This window comes from Antedon bifida, chromosome 2 (genome assembly GCF_963402885.1).
Source record: "Antedon bifida chromosome 2, ecAntBifi1.1, whole genome shotgun sequence".
Lineage (NCBI taxonomy): Eukaryota > Metazoa > Echinodermata > Crinoidea > Comatulida > Antedonidae > Antedon > Antedon bifida.
In genome coordinates, this window is record NC_136227.1 from 24,911,469 (window position 1) to 24,931,559 (window position 20,091).

At 33.4% G+C, this 20,091-nt stretch overlaps 1 protein-coding gene across 2 annotated transcripts; it reads left to right on the forward strand.

The window, feature by feature from the left end:
* Positions 1-11,188: 11,188 nt before the first annotated feature.
* On the forward strand, positions 11,189-18,492 carry LOC144836078 (uncharacterized). Of its 2 annotated transcripts, XM_078691262.1 has the most exons (8): positions 11,189-11,326; positions 12,486-12,675; positions 12,985-13,101; positions 13,332-13,971; positions 14,365-14,568; positions 15,495-15,598; positions 16,321-16,381; positions 17,247-18,492. In XM_078691262.1, exons 1-8 carry the CDS (start codon positions 11,241-11,243, stop codon positions 17,255-17,257), a joined length of 1,413 nt encoding a protein of 470 aa, XP_078547388.1. In that variant the 5' UTR covers positions 11,189-11,240; the 3' UTR covers positions 17,258-18,492. The 2 variants fall into 2 exon arrangements, with proteins under 2 accessions (XP_078547388.1, XP_078547387.1); XM_078691261.1 differs by lacking the exon at positions 16,321-16,381.
* Positions 18,493-20,091: the final 1,599 nt, after the last annotated feature.

Consider the following 20,091-nt stretch of genomic DNA (forward strand, 5'->3'; position numbering starts at 1 on the left):
AGAGCGAACGAGGACTTTAAAACCTGCTATTTATCAAAATTGACCTGTTATTTTAGTAAATTATTTTTACTAAATTACTTTTAATAAATCTATAATTATATTATAATCATCAAATGATAATGTGCAAAATAATCAAAAACTATACTCGTTTTGCAGTTACGAATAATATGACTGGTGATATTCGTCAACACGAATACGCTTTATGAATATGAAATGGGGATCAGTTCAAAGTATGACATATCCGTTTCGTTACCATATTCGTAGCGTAGCGAAACCTCCCTAATATAGAAGGAAAAAACGATAGTAAAGATGAATTTTAAATAAATTATAATTAAGTTTAGATTGGGTGTGTTCTTGCCCTAAAAATTGAAAAGGGACGGTGGACAAGAACATCAAAAGACGGAATAATGTGTAAGATGTCCAACAATTAGTTCAGTAGTTTCACTTTGTATTAAAATATCATGAGGTAATACAAATTAAAGGGTAATACAATTAGTTCAACCATTTATTGTAAATGAAAATATATATTATTGTTTTGGGGCTAATGGCTTATATACTAATAATAAATGTCCAAGGCAACATTCCTGGGAATGCTGTGAACATGTTTACGTACGTTGTCTTTCATATATTAAACAATTCATTTGTTTTTGTAGAAAAATTAGTTCATTAGCTATTGGATTGAGGATCTTATCTTATCCTATCCACACTTTGCAACATGCAGATAGCGTCAGAGGGCGTGCTATTTAATTGTTTGGCCTATATAAAGATACAGATAACTCGAGCATTGATGACGTCACTAATATATCGATGTTCGTATAATTCATTAAGCTGTTGGTAGAAGTTAATTGCAAAAACATACAGTTTAAGTAAGGATGTTACATAAATGTCAAAGACACACACACACCATGAGTTGATAAATAATAATATCCTTGATTTATAAAGCGCATAATGTTGAAACATCTAAGCGATGTATATATTATTACGCGGTCTTTTTTTGAGGAACAAACACGTATGGAAACATCCATAATGCAGCTAGTAATCAGTGTTGTGTCTTGACCTTACCAGGTACCTATTTGTATACCTGAGTTGAGAGAGGCAAACGTAAGTAAAGTATCTTGTCTAAGGATACAAGCAAAGCGCGACGAGCGTTGGATTCGAATCCACAATTACCAACGTCCAACACACTGTATCACGATGCACGTACATACAAATGCTACATGTAAGCATGTTGCTAGTAACACAATGTACTCTAGTAGAAATACTATTCATTATATTCAATAGTACTGAGACATTTAAAAGGATAACATAATAAAGTGAACAGCGGCTCAAAAAAATCAAAATGTAAAGTGGCATTAATACGCCACAGGTTTATATACTCTGCGGCTATGAATCCTTGGCGGGAATACTTCAAAGAGCCGACAATTAAATAACTTAGGCCATAGATGGACAGATTTAACTCGAGCTAATTCTAACCATTATGTATTCCTATTTTACCGAGCAAATGGCATGCGTTTTGTAAATTGATTGTCTCATTACTCTCTAAAGAAAACAAGCTAAGCTAAGCTAATTGTGGCAGGCCGGGTTGTTGTATTTATACGACTCGTTAAACGTCTACTGATTATTATATCGATTCATTTCTTAGGTAGACCTGATTGTGAGAACCGATTCATATTATTGTGTTCACTCTAAAGCCTCCTCGGAACGACAAGGCCTAGCAAACAAATTTACATAATCCAATTGGTACGGTCGCCGGTCTAACAGTCAGAATCGTGTGAGTTAACATTATGCCCGTAAGATTACATAGATTAATCATGAAATAATTGCATTGGTATCCATAATATAATGTGAGTGTTATATGTTATTTTTGTTGATCCAATAGGAGAACATCACACAATATAATACATTTCCCTGTGTTTATTGTGGATATGACAATAAATGTTGCCTTTCTAAGCTTACTGGCATTCGAACACGATTCATGTTATTGCCATTTTATACTTGTCGAATGCCTGTTTAATTGCCTCCGTTAAAGAAGAACATTATGTATTCCGTGACCTACCCTGCAGTATTTACTGAATTTGATCATCGTTAGGCTAAAAATGATTTCCTCTTTAACACAGTAATTGAAATTACACTCTTCCCTGGTAAACCTGGCTTATTCTGTCTGTTGAAAACCATGAACAGTCGAGGAGTATGAGGAAACGATTTTGAGTTTATGTACCTGTATTTTCGCCTTGTTATTATTAATAATGAAATAGCTATAGTAATAATTGTAATCGTATAATATTGTAAAATATAGTTACATAGAGGAGCGTTTCCCTATAAAATCTTGAACCGAGATACATTTTGTTTGCCGATGTTATTCATAAAACTATTAATAAATTATAAATCGATAAGCTATTTCAAGTAGATATAGTAATACATTGTGAGTTTATATATTTAGCAACTGTCATACAATACACTGTTTACGTCGAGCAAATGGATGGATAATCTACGTTACATATCATACATAAACAAAACTGATATCGTTTTCATGATATGAAGCCAGCATTTGACACGACGCTCCTAACAATCCTAAATAATAAACGTTTAATGCGTGGTTCCCACTAGAACGCAACGCAACGTAACGCAGCGACATATCGACGCAAAGTGCCGCATTGCGTAATCACAAGTGTGAATCGACGACGTTATAGTGCTGCAAACATCGTAGGTTTGATTTCACGCAGGCGGGGGCAAACACAATGTTTGGAAGGGCATTTTCTTACTTTGCGTAGGTTACGTTGCGTCGCTAGTGAGAACCACGCTAAAGCAACGCAGGTTTCATTTCACACAGGCGGGAGAAAACACAAGTATTGGAAGAGCATTTGCTTATGTTGCGTAGGTTGCGTCGCAAGTGGGAACCAAGCTTACGGCTATGAAGAAACATTAATGATTATTATTCAATTCTTAGTCTATGTTTGAGTTTATCCGAGACAGAGTTTTTGATTCGACAGATGTAATTCTCATTTTGCCCGGATGACCAAAAAAGCTCATGATATGCAAAACCGTCACTGCCTCCATCACAATACACGAATTTATATGGAAATGTACGTAGCCAATATATGCAAACGTTCAAGGGAGCATCACCCTAAGAAATAACGAAGCATGTCATGAGAAATACCATAAAACATTACAACATATTGAACATTACATAAGCTTAATTATTAACATTATTTTAACTGTCTGTAGAAGTGTATAAAATATCAATTCATATTGATTCTTGTAGCACATTATATAAGGCCTCCACTCTCGTCTTTTGTGTTTGTCCCCCAAATATGAAAAATGAAAATTCAGAGTTTGAATAGGCCATTTTGTTGCTTTAACAAAGCTAATCACTTTCGTAGAAAAAAAACCGTCAAAAATATATAACATGACAAAATAAACGGATAATTCAACCAAAATCCCACTATTTGTTTAAAGTAGGCCTACAGATTTTGCAGGTAAATAACTTGTTTTCGATCCAATTTTTTGTCAAAGTGAATAACTATTATGTGACATTAAAATGGCACATTCAACAAAATATTTACTTTGTTTTTGTTTTCAGGTGAACAATATATATCTTTAAGTTCATAGCATGTTTCTTATCTTAGTTTCTTTCCTATTAATCTCCAAAATGTCAGTACTTCTCCACGTTATTTCTTCTGCCATCATCCGGTAATTTCTCTGAGTTCTCTCTGACATCATGTATCTTCACTCTCTGGCTTATATAGGTCAGTATATTGAGTTCATCTATTAAAAGTATGCTTTTACCGAATGTTTAAAAATTGTGATTGTGTTTTTTAGAAGTTTCAGAATTGCGAACTTCCCAATTAGTGTAGGCCATTATGTAATTTCGTGTCATTTTTTTGTTAAAAGCAAAATTCCAGCTGATTTAGTGTCTTTAAGATGTAAAGTAATAAAAAAAATATGTTGCCATTTTTTTAAAAAAGCTTAAGGGTGTCAAATCCAAGATGGCCGCCAATACGTAAAATATCCAATAAATGTACCATATTGGACAAAGTAACACCCATTATGAATAATATTTTAAGTTAAAATTAATGCTATATGGGTTCTCTGCTATATAAAAATTATTATAAACCTATATTCATTAGTATTTTGACATTTTGAATTTCAAAATGGCCGCCATTTTAAAAAAATGGATTAAATTTCTTATTAAAACATGTGCAAGTTATGACGTTGATTGAAATCACATAAAATGATAGGCCTATGACAACAACACGGTTATTAACACAAAATGGCCGCCATTTTTTTAAAAAGGGTTAAATTTCTTATTAAAACGTGTGTAAGTTAAATTAAATTAGATTGAAATGACACAAAATGATATGCCTACAACAGCATGGTGATTAACTAACTCTGCCAAATATGAAATATTTATAATCAGTGCGCTGTCTTGAATGCATATATTATGCATGCAATATAGTAAGTTGACCTTCCTTCGTTCTCTACTATTGTATCCATCAAACTTCAACAGACTGATCTGTGATCCCAACAAGCTTGTTCAGAAACAAATTGGCAAAAGTACTGCAATCAATACCTCATTTCACCCCCAAATGCTCATACGTTCTTATATACAGTACTGTACCAGCTGACTATGTGATACGACAAAGAATCTCTATTGGAGTCCTCTTTTACTTTGATAAGTTTGTCACCTGTATTCACCGTCATATATATTTTTGCCAATATTCATCCTTTTCTTAGGATCCCATATAGTTTGCCTTCTACAAAACTTTTACCAATGCCTCAAACATTTTCTGTCCAATGTCATCATGCCATGGCCAACAAACACCTCTGTGGGATTTGCAGCATTCTTCATTAATCAAGATTTCATCTCTCTTTAAATGTTGGCTTTCAAACTCATCAACTAGATTTGCCAGCTCTGATGAAATTATTAATTTGTGTTATTCCAATGATACCATGCTCAATGACCTTGATCAATTGATGTAAATCCAGCAATTCCCTTTGTCACACATACATGTCGTCTCATAAACTCCAATATCAGTAATCTGTTGAAAGTGATACAGCTGAAGTAACCGGCCATAGTTCAGGTGGTCATGAGCAAAGAAATATTTTATAAAAGCATGTGTACTTTCCATGTGTGCAGATATCGTTGTCTTGTGTCTCTGACATATATAGGGATAGTTTAACCACATCTCTCTGTATTCAAGTTAATATCTTTATGATCAGCGTTTTTCAAACAAAATGATACGTCACTTAGAATCATTTTCTCTGTCTGAATTTTTTCGAGAAAAGTGTCAGAAGTTGTAGAGAGAAAGCAGAGTTTTTAAGATATTTGTGTCACTGTTGTATAGGTGATACAATACAACAAAAGCACTGGCCGCAACACTATTTTCACAATGCTACATGTTTAAAAGCCATATAATTCACCAGGTCGAAATAATTGCTTCTTGATGTCATCTCTGTCCACCTCCACTCATCTCGGGCAAGAGTCATCACCAGGCATTATCTTGTCTTTCCCTAGTACATGAGTTTTTATACCACAACCATGTGCACTCATCAAACCAGTGTATAATGGTGGTCAACTTTAAGGTACATCTAATGAAATCGGTTGAGATTGTAGAAGATGAGAAGTGGGAGTTAATGCTGCCCATGAAGCTTGTGAATGAGCTGTATCTTTCTTCAAGCTTCTGCCAAAAGTTGACAGGTTGAAAACTTACCAACCATACTGGTGACCATGGCCTTGAAGTTTCAGACATTGAATTACATGGCAATAACGCATTTATTATTGAACACCATATTTATACAGGATTTCACAATCTATATTATAAGTTAGAGAGTTTGTACGTTTGTTTGTTTGTTCGTTATACACATTTTTGTTACTGCACATAACCTTACATATTGGGTATCAAAATGACCAGAATTGTACCGGGAAAGTTCTAATTTGAACATCATCCGCCATCTAGGATCTAAGTTAAGCTTGGTTCCCACTAGGACGCAATGCAAGGACGTAGACGCAACGCAAACCAGTTGACCAATGACAAGCGACCGTCAAATAAATCCATCGCTTGTGATTGGTCAAATCCCTTACGCTGCGTTACGTCGTTTTGTTGCGTCTCTAGTGGGAACCAAGCATTAGGGGCCAAAATGTTGTCAAAATGGCCTACTTTTCCTCACTTTCGATGTTAGTTCTGTTTCAGCACGTAACCATGCATATGGGGTATCAAAATGACCGCAATTGTACCGGAAATTTAATTTTGCTTAGGCTAGGGGTAGTAAGCTATCAAATTGACCAGAACTGTGTGGTAGGAAATTGTTATAAAGTATTTTAATTAGCCCTGGAAAGGGGGTGGGGATGTATGCCTGTCACCAAGACCGAAACTGTACTGGGAATGTTTTAAACTACATCTGAAAACAGGCACTGAGGGATTATGAGTTGGTAGTGATGGCTAACATAATTTGTACTGGAAACGTCTTAAACACAATCACCCAGTATCTGGGATGTGTTGGGAGGGAGGAAGAGGGGCGGAAATACTGGCGTAATGAAGTATAACGTGATTGGAATTGTACTAGGAAAAGTTACTACATTTGAACTGTCCATGGGAGGAGTTTGTTTTTGTGGCTGGGATGGTGATAGGAGAAAGAAGGCTGGGGGGCCCGCAGTATCTAAATTATATATATCAGCCAATATGACACCTATTCATTTACACAGTTTACAACGTACTTAAAACATAGGCCTATCATAGCTATGTATACCCCTAACCCTAAAGTTGAATTGACATTTGTCCTGGGAAGAATTTGTTTTTAAAAAAGAGTGTGGGATGTTATTGAAGAGGGGTGGAGGTTGGCGGGTATAGGGACACTGGGGTCTGAGAAGGCTCTAAACTAATTTAGAAAGCCGCCCTGTGGCGGGTATAATTGCCAGTAAGGTATAAATACACTTGTTTTATATTGTGGTCCTGTCTGAGATACAAACATTGAAATACAAGTTTCACTTTTATGAAAAGAAATGAGAACTATAATTTAGATTTAGAATTAATTGTTGCTGAATATTTGATATCAATGTAAGTTGTTCCATACTTTTGCAACTCCAACTTTGAACGATTAGGTAATTCAAGGGTCATAGTAGGGGTATATATATCTATTATATAGAGAACATTGATTTAGACAATCCTATGAGAAGTGACTATTTTAGAACATTGTGTTGAAACAACAAAAATTATTTAAATTTATTTTTTAGTGGCGGCCATTTTGAAATCCAAGATGGCCGACAGATTATCGCTATACATAGTTAAGATTGTATAATGTGTAATACCATCAAAACGGACTTGTTCCACATTCATAATTTGTGTTTTTGGTGATATTCTGGTTTTAAATAGGGTTATTTGAGTATTGGCGGCCATCTTGAATTTGGTCCTTTAAATTTCTTTAGAAAAAATGGCAACATATTTTTTTTCATTCCTTATATTATCAAGATATGAAATAAAGTCAAAGTTTGCTTTTAACAAAAAATATACACGACATTCATATAAACGACATACCAGCCTACATTAAATCATCAACCCAGAAAACCAGTTTGGTTCAACGCTCTGATCTTTACAAAATAGCGCTATATAGGCCTAAATGTCACATTATTATCATAATTCGTTTGACTTTCAACCGGGTGAATAAATGACACCTTTTCTCAGTTCTACACTTTTTAGTCGCGTGTAAACTATTCGGTCGGTAAACACTAACTCAAATTTGAGCACGCGACTGCAGCCATGTATATGGCCCTGTTTTCATTGTTCTTTGAAATGTCTTTGTTTCACTTCAATGTTATATTGTAGTCTATATATTCCGTTTTTCATACAATTCCGGGCCTGCGGCATAAAGTATCAGCCCAGAGAATTACATAACGGTTTACTATTTCAGAAAATGAGATAATGTTGCTAATCTTCATGCGTGAAGCTAATGTGTTGTAATTGGGTAAATATCACTTAGCCTAAGCAATGCTTAATAAAGCATAATTCAAATAAACCTTAAAAGCTCTATTTGTTTGGTAATATAATCGACATCATCAACAACGCAAATTCATTGCTGAATCCATATTTTTGCTGATGGTTTTAGGCCTAAATTAAGTTGTTGGCCCCTTGAGAAAATAAAACGATGAGCATAATTGACGCACTTATCCATTTATGCCTAAAATAAGCTAACAATAGAACCAAAAACGTTAATAGGAGTTTTGTAAATAAGTTAAAATAGCACTATTACGCGTGAATCGTTGTTATTCGCCATGAGGACACATTGTATGCAGCGTAATGATTATCCGATGTTTAAGCGCAGTCTATATACTTGTCTCAGCTACATTCACACTTATACGTTCCGTTTTTTAGCGCAGTCTTTCGTTTATTAAAGCTTGGTTCCCACTAGCGACAACGTAACACAACCTACGCAACGTAAGAAAATTCCCTTCCAATAATTGTGTTTTCCCCCGCCTGCGTGAAGTCAAACCTGTGATTTTTGCAGCACTGTTGCGTCGTCGGTTCTCATTTGTGATTATACAACACATCACTTCGCGTCAACACGTCACTGCGCTGCGTCGAATCAGTGTGTGAATGTTAGATTAACGCAGAGTCACGCGTCTTCTTAAAATGTATTTTTGTAACACAGTTTTCTTCCTTTTTGCATTTTTAGTTAAATCTTTAGTCAGATCATCTCTTTCAAGAAGCTTGCCATCGTTTAAAAATTAGCTTCCAAAAATTATTATCTTTCCATTCTTTCCATTTCTTTCCATTCTTTCCATTCTTATCTGAGAAATGCACACTACAGAAACAATGATGAAAGAAGACACACTTATATTCAATTTAAAATCTTTTCACTATCGCATTTAAAAACAAAAATAAGAAACTAATAAGAACGTATGTTCATGCAATATCCAATTTATCTTCCAATTCCAATGTCATAAAATTCAGTCACAAAGTCCAGATCAGAACGATCAGAAGATTGCGATTTTCTAAATTGTCTCTAAATATTTAAGTACACATTTAAATTGCATTTGTCGATGTATTGTACATTTTTATTATCTTTAATCCTCCTGAAATAGTTCCGTGAAATGAACCTGCGGATCCAATTTCAATCAACTATTATCCATTTTATTACATTTACAATGAAATCATTTGAGAAAAAAAACAATATTCATGATATCGTATGTATTGAATAATAAAAAATAGCCATAATAAATTGCATTTAGCAAGCTGTGGAAAAATCCACCACACTAAAATAATCATTGGTGGCGGTATTCAATTCTCTTACTTTTGTGTAGCATTTATGGGTAGACAGTAGTTATTTCGTATTCGAGGCTTTTCGATGATTGTATGAAATACAAGCTCAAGTACCATACGTATGAAACACCATATATGCCAAATTATTTATCTTTTTACTAATATTAAGTCAAAACTCCGTCTGGAACCCAGCCTATATTATACAAATAATGAATGTTTATGAGTGTAATGGTACAAATAATGGCATGAGGCGAATGATGAAAGACTAAATTATTTCAACGAGGCGCGAGCCAAGTTGAAATATAACCTTTCATCATTCACCAAATGCCATTATTTGTACCATTAAACGATTATAAAACATTCATTATTTGTTTTATATAACATCTAATATAGATTCCTGTCATTTGAATCAAATAAATGATGTTTACAAACGAAACTCAGGCCAGACGAGAGGTGGCGCTGTTGTATTTCACAGTAATTTTGTATACTAGATTTTTTTTCATCCGCGAAACGTTCTTTTTTTCGAAAATGTTAAAAAAAGTACTATTAAACGATCGTTTAATAGTGTGTACTATTGCACGCCATGTGACCCACAATCGTCCAATTATTATCCAATTATATGGTGTTATATAATATGGGATAGCTATCACATTCAGTTTAAATGTATAGTATTATTATAGTATATACAACAATAATAAATGTTTATGAGTGCAATGATACTGTAAATAATTTGAGGGGAAAGATAAAAATTGGCATCTTTCATCCATTGCATCACCGTTGCACTCATAAACATCCATTATTTTGTATAATAAAGGATACACATTCTTTAAATTTATTATGATTATTATCAGAATGTTTTTAAGCTATCTCACATATCTGTTGTCACATCGTGCAAGAGTGATCCCTGTCACATTGTGCAAGTGATATATTGAGTGCATTTTCTTTAAAGTGTGTTTATTGTACTATACCTTTTTATTTTTAGTTAATTATAATCAATTTTTTATTTTGGCAACAATCCTTGGCCTATACAATTACATCTATCCCGAAATCTCCGTGTTTTCTTGTGTGTGTGTTTTTTGCACACACACTCAAACAAATTAAACTGTATTTATCATGATTGATAAACAATTAGACTACGGAAATGTGTAGTCGCGGAGTAGTCGACATGAAGCCCCATCCAGAGAGGAGGATGAATAATGCTTTTATAATAGACATAACAAGTCACAAGTTCTCAATTGTCGTGTGTGTTTGTTTATTTTTACCACTAAATATAAAATCTATAGTGCAGATAGGCCTAATTGCCTGTACAGTAAATGCATAAACACAGAATTCATCGATGTTCAAATGACGTCTTGACCAAGAAATTCAGTAGGTCTATTAGTAGTACCCACAAAGTATGGTATCCACGCAACGCATGTACAGAAACAGAATTCGGATGCCTTTTAATGATAATTATGTCCAATATATCATAATATTTCTGGTGTGTTAATATGATATTTTAACCTGAAATCATCTCGCCATAGTACCAACGCAGTAAGTCAAATCGTATGCGAATCGATTTTGTGAAAACTGCAAAACGTAATCAAGTTTATCGGAAATAATAGTGTCGCATGGTGTGATTTGGGAGCAAACTTCACGACGCGTACGATGTACGTATACGTACGTGATTTGTTGTTTTGTACGCACATGTCGTGATGAAGTTTGCTCCCAAACCCTTTCCGATCATGCATTGAGCAATGATATTCCTAGCGAAATCAAGCAATTTGCAATTAAAAACCTTATAAAATGATTTTTAAACAGTTTCAGACGCTGACGGCGCGCAATACTATACTATAAGTGTGGTGGCGCCCTTTCGAACTGAATTTTATGCAGCTTGTTTTTGCACGTACATGCTCGCTGCTGCATGCTGCATCATGCAATATTGAATGTATGGCGCGAGAGAGTGAGTTTTGACGTGCGTGTACACCGTACGTCGAGCGATTCAAAATGTCAACAACATTGTTCTTGTATGCATATGAATTGCAAAGAGTAGGATCGGAATCAACGTGTCCAAATGTCAAAGATGTTTTTAGGTAGGCCTGATATGAAAATCACAGCACGTGCCAAGCCTAACTAGCTAGGTAGTAGGAGGCCCATCAATCATATAATGCAAGATTTGAATGATTAAATTAGCCTGGTAGCGGGACGATTCGACCCTGAGTTGAGACGATTTGGCTCGGGACGATTCGGCCCGAGACGATTCGGCACACTTAAATTTATCGGCTTTGATATGCATTTTATAAGCATAAAATAAGCTTTTTTCCCCAAACTCTATTTTCAGAGAGACTATGGGGTAGTACTACTAGGGATAAAGATGCAATAAAGCAAACATTTTGAAAAAATTGTCGAAAATGATCATTTTTAGTCATGCGAACGATGTAAACAAGTTACGCCCTCTGTTGGCCGCTTGGCGAATGCACGAAATAAAAAGTTTTCAAATTAATAAATTGAATATAAAATTACGTTTTTTTAGTAATTTATTTGATATATTATATCAACATTGTCAATATCAATAAAATACGGGTTGTTAAACACCTTTAAACACTTGATAAATACCAAAAAAATGAATATGAATTTGGTCTAAAGTGAGACGTTTCGGCCTACAAAGTGGGCCGAATCGTCTCAGGACCGAATCGTACCGGATTCGCCTAATTAATAATAATATAGGCCTAGCTTATTACTAATATTTTTTATTCAGGCAAAAGATACATTTTACTAAATATAATACACAAATTAAAAAAACACGACGCAAGAAGAAAATATAAAATCATATAGTCACTAGCTCAGTCAGAGAGAGCTGCCAGGATAGCACAAAAGCGTGTGACTGTGAGCTTTCGCATTGTATTGGGATGATCAGGGAAGAGTTAAATTACAATAATGCTATTCCATCACCAATAAAAAATACCCAGGAGCGAGAATAGGCTAAAGCCCAGATTCTGCACTACTCCATACAATTCAAACAGTTAATTATTACTGTCCCCTTTGTTTGCTATTCCGATGCGAAAGCTCCCTATTTTCATGTGGGTACAGTATGAGGGTCACAGTGCATATTGGCCGCCATGGAATTGCTCAACTGGCGAACAAAATTACTGGTTGACCTAGACCTATTCCGAAGATTTATGGCCTAGAGTAACCCTAGACCTATTTCGAAGTAATGAATAACTAAATATAATTGATTTTATTGTATTTTAGGCTGCATCAACACAAAACTGTATTTGGACGAAATTCTGAGAAGGTTGATTTCTATTTAAATTCTGGGGTTTATAAGCAACTGATATCTCGTCAGCATGCTGAATTACTTATTTACCAAGATGATGACTGCCAACCTGTGTTTGTACTTTGTGATAAAAGTGTGAATGGAACCTATGTTAATGATGTAAAGGTATGTAGTCGTCTGCGCCGTGGATCAAGAAGTTCTTATGATCTATATTTAATAAAGAGTAGAGTTTTTTGTATGTTTGTATAATATATATTACAAATTCGTGCTAACTGCACACATCCATACACATCATCCATGGGGTATTGTACTCCTGAATGGTTTTAAACTACACTTAAACATTATCTGCCATCTTAAATCTATCCAATAAGGCAGCCAATGTACATAAACATAGGTTCCATTACATTTTTAACCTGATCACATTTTACCCCTGGCAGAGGTTACAAATCTCTCTTTTCTCATTTTACTTCATAGATTTCTAAAATGGTGCGTGTTAAAGAATTTGACACAATCACATTTGGTCATGTGCAAGGTGTTTCCATAAAGGCAGGAATGTTTGCTAAACAAGATAAATCTGAGTTTCGTTTTAGGGTACGTACCAACTATTTACTACAGTACAGTATATGAATTAATGGGTTGGTGTTATGATCTACAGTAACACCTGTAATTATCTTTATCACAATTAAAATAAAAGCATACAAATCTGGAACAAAACATAGATTTTGACAAAATCATGACTTAGACATTTTAATAATTATTCATAATTTATATTTTTTACATAAAATGTATAAATATGCTTTATAATTATATTTCTTTTTCAGCTGGAAAAAGTGTTAGTCACTAGCAGTGAAAGTCTTTTACAAATTGTAGAATTACCAACATTTTCAACATCACCACTTTACTTTAATGGAGCTAAAACATCTGTCAACAGAGCAAAAGCCTGTGAAGTAATGACAAGTTCACAATACTTACAACATACATTAATGTCTAAGACTGATGAAAGGAAAGTGAGGAGACGAGGGGAAAGAAATGAAGAAAACTCTACGCAAACAATTTCAAACAATATAACAGCAGCACTGTTAATAAGAGTTTGTAAAGAGACACCTCAAACACCTTCACCACATGTATGCAAATTAGATGTAGATAATTTTAATAACAGGAATAGCAACAACACTTTTAAAAATCAAACGCACGGAACAGCCTCTGAACTTGTTGACAATGAGGTATTAGAAGTTGCGTCCACTGCCATCCAAAGAGCTATTATTGTAATGGATTCTGATGATAGTGAATCATTCTCAATTGATGTTGGTGATTACTGCCACCTGATGGATAACAAAGCAGACAAACATAATGTATCTGGTGTGGAGGATGAGAGTAAAGAAACAGCTGATGTCACCATTAAATATCCAATACAAAACACATCTCTGAACATATTTGAATTTAATGAGGAAAATTCACATGGTAAGTTTAAACCAATATTAGGTCAATTTTTAAAACTAGTTTTGAGAACTTTTGGATTACATTTTAATTTTTATGAGAAATTTATTATTACACTTGTGGGAAATTTTGAGAGTAAGAAAAAGAGGCCCAAGACCATGATGATTGAAACACAGGATCTTCTATGTAATATGTAGACATCCTATTAAACTGCTGTTTTTATGATTTGTTAAAATCTGATTGGATATCGACTTTTTAACACCCTCTACAAGGTACAGTGGACTACCTCTCAATTTTATGCACACGCAACAGAGATCAAATTGATATTCCACCATCTTGAGACTTGTATTGATTGATTGGTGGATCTCCAAACCACCCAGTATACACATTCAATTTATATATTTTATTTTTTTTAAGCTGTAAAGACATTGGGAAAGCAATCTTCCAATCCAATAAAACCAACACACAGACTTGAATCATTAAGATCTTTGGAAAACTTGAATGGAAACACAAACAAAACTCCACTGCAGAAAATGCCACCAGTGCTAAACGAAGCAAACAGACGAAAATCAAATGCATCGACAAAAAATCAACACTCTGCGTCGAAGAAGACAAGATCTGGTGAGTATTAAGTTGAACCTTCTGTAGGCAGACACCCACTGGTATTTATATCCATAATGCTGCAGGAAACCTACTGTTGCCTGATGGACGTGCAGCTCCCTAAATAAAGTGGCTCAGTTGTGTGTGCCAGTGGCTGTGTGTGTACTGTAAACCGGGGTAAACCCCTACTCGTATCGAAAGATGTATTATGTTCTTTAAAGAGTCGGATGTGAACGCTGGACCTACTGTTTATAGTCCTTCTCCAAGAATACCGTTATACAACCAGAATCATGGTGCGAGTGAGGCTCAAACTTTTATGGCATGTATTACGGTTCCACTGTCTGAACCGCTTGGCCACTCATTCACTTATTGTTGAACTTTATAGTTCAGTTTTGTCCACTTAACATAGGCCTACAAATTTTTTGAAACATTGAAAGTATTATTACTGCCTGAATTGGGCTTTTTGAGTTTAATAATAATAATTTATTGGCACTCCACTTTTATATCAGTGGCACTTTTATATCAGTGGCACACTTGTGAAGATGCGTCCAAAGAAAGAAAACAAAAAAGAGAAAAATACAACAATGAGAATAGACATTCCTACTAAGAAAACAAAAAAGGCTGTAAATAAAGAAGATGATAATTTGACAGGGATGGTTGTTTTTGTTTAAAGATAGACCGTCTTTTTTGATAGAAATTAAAGCTACAACCACAAATAAAAGCTAGGTATCCAATTGTGTCAGATCCAAAACGAAAATACTATAGTACTACTACTTACACTGGCTATACTAAAATAAATCAACAGTAACACTGAAAATAACCACCAGTAATTTTATAAAAATAGGTATTTGTTTTATTGTAAATGATTATACTATATGTTACATAAATCGTTATATAAGAAGTGAATAATTATCAAATACTAAAATATTTTTCTTCTAACTATTTAGGTACGTATCGTAATTACTCTTCCAAATCCAAATCAGAGGTATTTGTGCCTGAGAAATGTGCAAGTATTGATTGTTGTATGCCTGTGGACAACACAATTTCATGGGTAAGATAATAAAGAGTGTGGGGAGAGAGACAACACTGTCCAATTTCAGGCTAATTAGAAATTGTTTGTTTCCCAATGTTATCTTCATCATTATGAGTTCCTACAATCATCATGCTGATTATCACGGAACTAGTCGGTGTGGTGGCAGTATTCACAGCTGGTTTTGGGTTTAGTTTTGATTGTTTTTTACTCATGCTTTTTAAAATCACATCTTTTGACAGCATGAACCCCTTTCCCATTTTAACCTCACGCTGTCAACAGATAAACTAAATTCAACTTCTTTCAGTTTTATGACCCTCCTACATAGATAGATGTATATGTGTTACAGTTCATTGTATGAAGTAAAGTTTCATTTTGTCTCATACAGCAAGTTCTAGGACATTTTTGCTGGTACAATTTTTAGTTGTCTTGCTTTTGAAAATGTGAACCCAAAGTTAAAAGTTGCTATTAGACAGACATCTAGATTGCTTTTTGTTAATTTTTGCGATAGCGCGGGTCAATAATTTATTTCTTCTGGAAGAAGTCAAGTAATCTTTGCTGTGTTTCATGTGATCATCTGCGCAAATCTTTTTCTTATATCGCGTGCCATAATAAAGAGTGCTGATACCCCATCATGAATAATGATTGATTGAAAACGTTAACTACACTATATACTCAATAAAGGTTAAAGTTCTCAAGTACATATAATTTTAGTGGTAAGCGTTTTGTTCATTTTTATAAAGGCAAATGCTAGTGCAAGAAAATCAAATCAACCCACACTCAGCTCTTTGCACTTTATGAAAGGTGTGTGTATAAAATAATATTGTTTTTAACAATAGCATTTGCACTTTTTTCACCAATATTTATTTAATTAGCAAATAATAATAATTATATTCAATAAACATGCACATGGTAAAGACATATAATTTTAGTGGTAAGCATTTTGATTAGTAAATGTTTATGTAGCCAATTTATTCAACATATAGCTCTTTGCACTTTATGAAAAGAGGTGTGTGTATAAAATAATATTGCTTTTAAACAATAGCTTTTGCACTGTTTTCCCCAATTCATTTATTTAATTAGCAAATAATAATTATATTTGTCAATAAATGTTTATACATTTGTACAAATTTTAGTATGGTAAGCGTTCATAATTTAATAGCAAATGTTTATGTAAGCCAACCTAATCTACCTACTCATTGCATTTTGTAAAAAGAAGTGCGTGTATAAAATAATATTGGTTTTAGTTAGTTTTTGCACTGTTTGTACCAATTTATTTATTTAGCAGATAATAATTATATCAAACAAATATCTCAGCCCATAAATAATAAAGTAGTAAATCTTTGTGCTGGTTGACAGCAAGGAAAAACATCTAGTTTTACCCTGTAACTTGCCTGTATTTTGGGGAGTGTTTGCCTGTGTTCAAATCATAATCAATGGATTAAAACATTCTAGTCTATAAAATTCTCTGTCTACACTATCAAATCAAACTTTATGTGACAAAAAAGTGTGATGTGTCCATATATGGACATGATGGCATATCACTACCATATTTGTGCATATCACTACCATATTTGGCAGTAATAAAGGATATCCTTTGTAATTTCCATAATTGAGAATAATCTATAATACAGTACTGTATTAATTAATAATAATTTTATGTCTTTAGGTCCAATGTGATGATTGTGACGACTGGTATCATGTGACTTGTATGGACTGTGATTATAAGGTTGTTAGAGAACCAACAGCCTTCTTTCACTGTGGCTGTACGTAAAACATATTGAGTTCAAGGTTGACAGAGAACCAACGGCTTTCTTTCACTGTAGCTGTACATAAACATAATGAAGTTCAAGGTTGACAGAGAACCAACAGCCTTCTTTCACTGTGGCTGTACGTAAAACATATTGAGTTCAAGGTTGACAGAGAACCAACGGCTTTCTTTCACTGTAGCTGTACATAAACATAATGAAGTTCAAGGTTGACAGAGAAGCAACTGCCTTCTTTCACTATGGCTGTACATAAACATGTGGAGTTCAAGGTTGACGGAGAACCAACGGCCTTCTTTCACTGTGGCTGTACATAAACATATTGAGTTCAAGGTTGACAGAGAACCAATGGCCTTCTTTCACTGTGGGTGTACATAAACATATGGAGTTCAAGGTTGACAGAGAACAAATGTGTAAAAAAATCATATTATTTTAGAGCATTTACCAAATTTACAGCATTCATTTCGAAAAGAAGCCCTCTTCTTCAATTTGAAAAGAAAAGTAAAACAGGCTACTATGCCCATTATTCCTTCGTAGAAAATTGTGTCATCTAAATAGGAGTGTCCCAAATTTTATTATAAATTGGAAATATGTGTTTTTAATTATTTGTAAATATTTACTGAATCAGTATAAACCTAACAAATATTTGTTTAAAGTAGTAAAAAACATTTATCAATTTCATCATCACTTATATACAACTTTAATTATGTATTATCAAATGTACAGTAGTTTCTGTAAGTTATAACCTACTAGTTTACACTTGAAATTGTACATTTTCAAATTTTAATTGCGCTACATTACTCTCATTTTTTTAAAGAACTTTCGGATCTTATAATAACAAAATATATATACAAATAAATAAATATTGAATAAAATAACTAACCAATCATTTTATTTAATTTAAAAGATGAAAATTGCATGCATGGCAGTTAAAAACCAGTATCCAATTAAAGGATTTTTAGAGTTTCTAACCCTGCTTTATTACTTGTAACATTTTAATTATTATATTTTAAAATGTTAAGTAGTCATATTTATAAATCGCCACTTGTACAATTTTCATACGATTTAACCATGGATAATTTTGTGTTTATTTTATTTTAACTATTTGTTATATATTTTAAAATAAATGCCACAAATGTGGTTGAAAAGGTTTATTTTAATTATTTATTTTAGACGTTTCATCCTTTGAACATGTATGAACAATATGAAACAGATCGTCGACAATCATGTTTATTTGTTTGTATTTGTTATTTCTGAAGAACGCATCTTTGTATTATTAGTGATCTTTATGCTGTTAATATATATCATCATACATAATAGTACAATACAATATGTATGTGTGTGAAAAAGAGCCAAAAAATAGCTTTCGCTAATCAAGGTTTGACTCTTTTCAAAAAAATAAATTAGTCACAATGCATACATTTTCATCTATCAACAATAATTCAATAAGAAAGAAACAACAACTATATAAAAGAAATAACGTAAACAAAGGCTAACATTAATATTTTTGTAAAAGTAAACATTTAACTTCATTTATGAATTTAAATCTAGAAGAGGTACATTTTATAACTATTCCAAAGTTGAGCTCCATTAAAAGAAATTCTAAATTTACCAGCATCTGTGCGAGCTTTCGGAATTGCAAAATTATATCTATTACTAAATCTGGTACTAGCATTATGTGTAATTAAATAAAAGTATTCCATTGTTTGATGTGGTGTTTTGCCGTTAATTTGGTCATGAACAAACTTAACTATACTTAATTCAAACAACTTAAAAACGTCTAAAATACCCAGATCTTTAAACAATGAAGAATATAAAAGTGTATATCTAAATAATCAAGGTACTACTGTATCGTTATCTTGAATCTTTGAGACGAAAATGAGCAATTCGCAATACACTTTTTCTAAATATTTGTTATCTCCTTTTGTATTACGTATTCATGTATGTTCACTCATATTATTTGAAGAAATGTAAACCCTTAAATATTAAAAATTAATTCGTCACCTTTACCTATTATATTTTATACGTTAGCCTTTTCGCGGCATATTCAGACATTTCCTATTCATTGTTGGAAATCAATAAAACACAATCAGCCAAACAAGCCACTCCCATATCTACATGTATTTCCACAAATTCATACAAACATAATACAATTGTTGAAAGTGCCATTCTTTCTTTACTCCTACTTTGCATGGATCTTCAAACTTTTTTTCGTAGACCTATATACTTCTATACACTAGGACGATAACGATCGACGATAACTAAATAAACATTGCTACATTTTAGCATTCATAAAACAAGAAATTAGAAATTTTCCATTCTAGAACTATGGTAACCATTTATTCTGTCTTGTATTTATGTAAGAAAAATTCAATTTTATCTACTTATCGTCGATCTGTATCGTCCTATAATAAATGGTCTTTATTCCTACAGTCATGAAATATTTAATTAGCCTAAGAGGTAACACCCAGGAAGTGATAACATTTGAAGGTCTCCATCCAAAAAAAAACTTGTGACGGGTAGCCAGTTAAGAAGTTGTAATCATATTGAAGTTCGAAACTTAGTTTCTAATTTTGGCAAGCTGTTTTACAAAGTTTGCTTTTTGGACAGTTGGTCAACTTTAAAACTGCAGACAACTTTGTAGAAGTTATGTTGTCTGTGTACCTTCTTGATATTACAGTAGTTTGATGAGGTTTGTGAACTCGTTGAATCGAATAAGATACTTAGGTATCCTCCAGATAGATAACT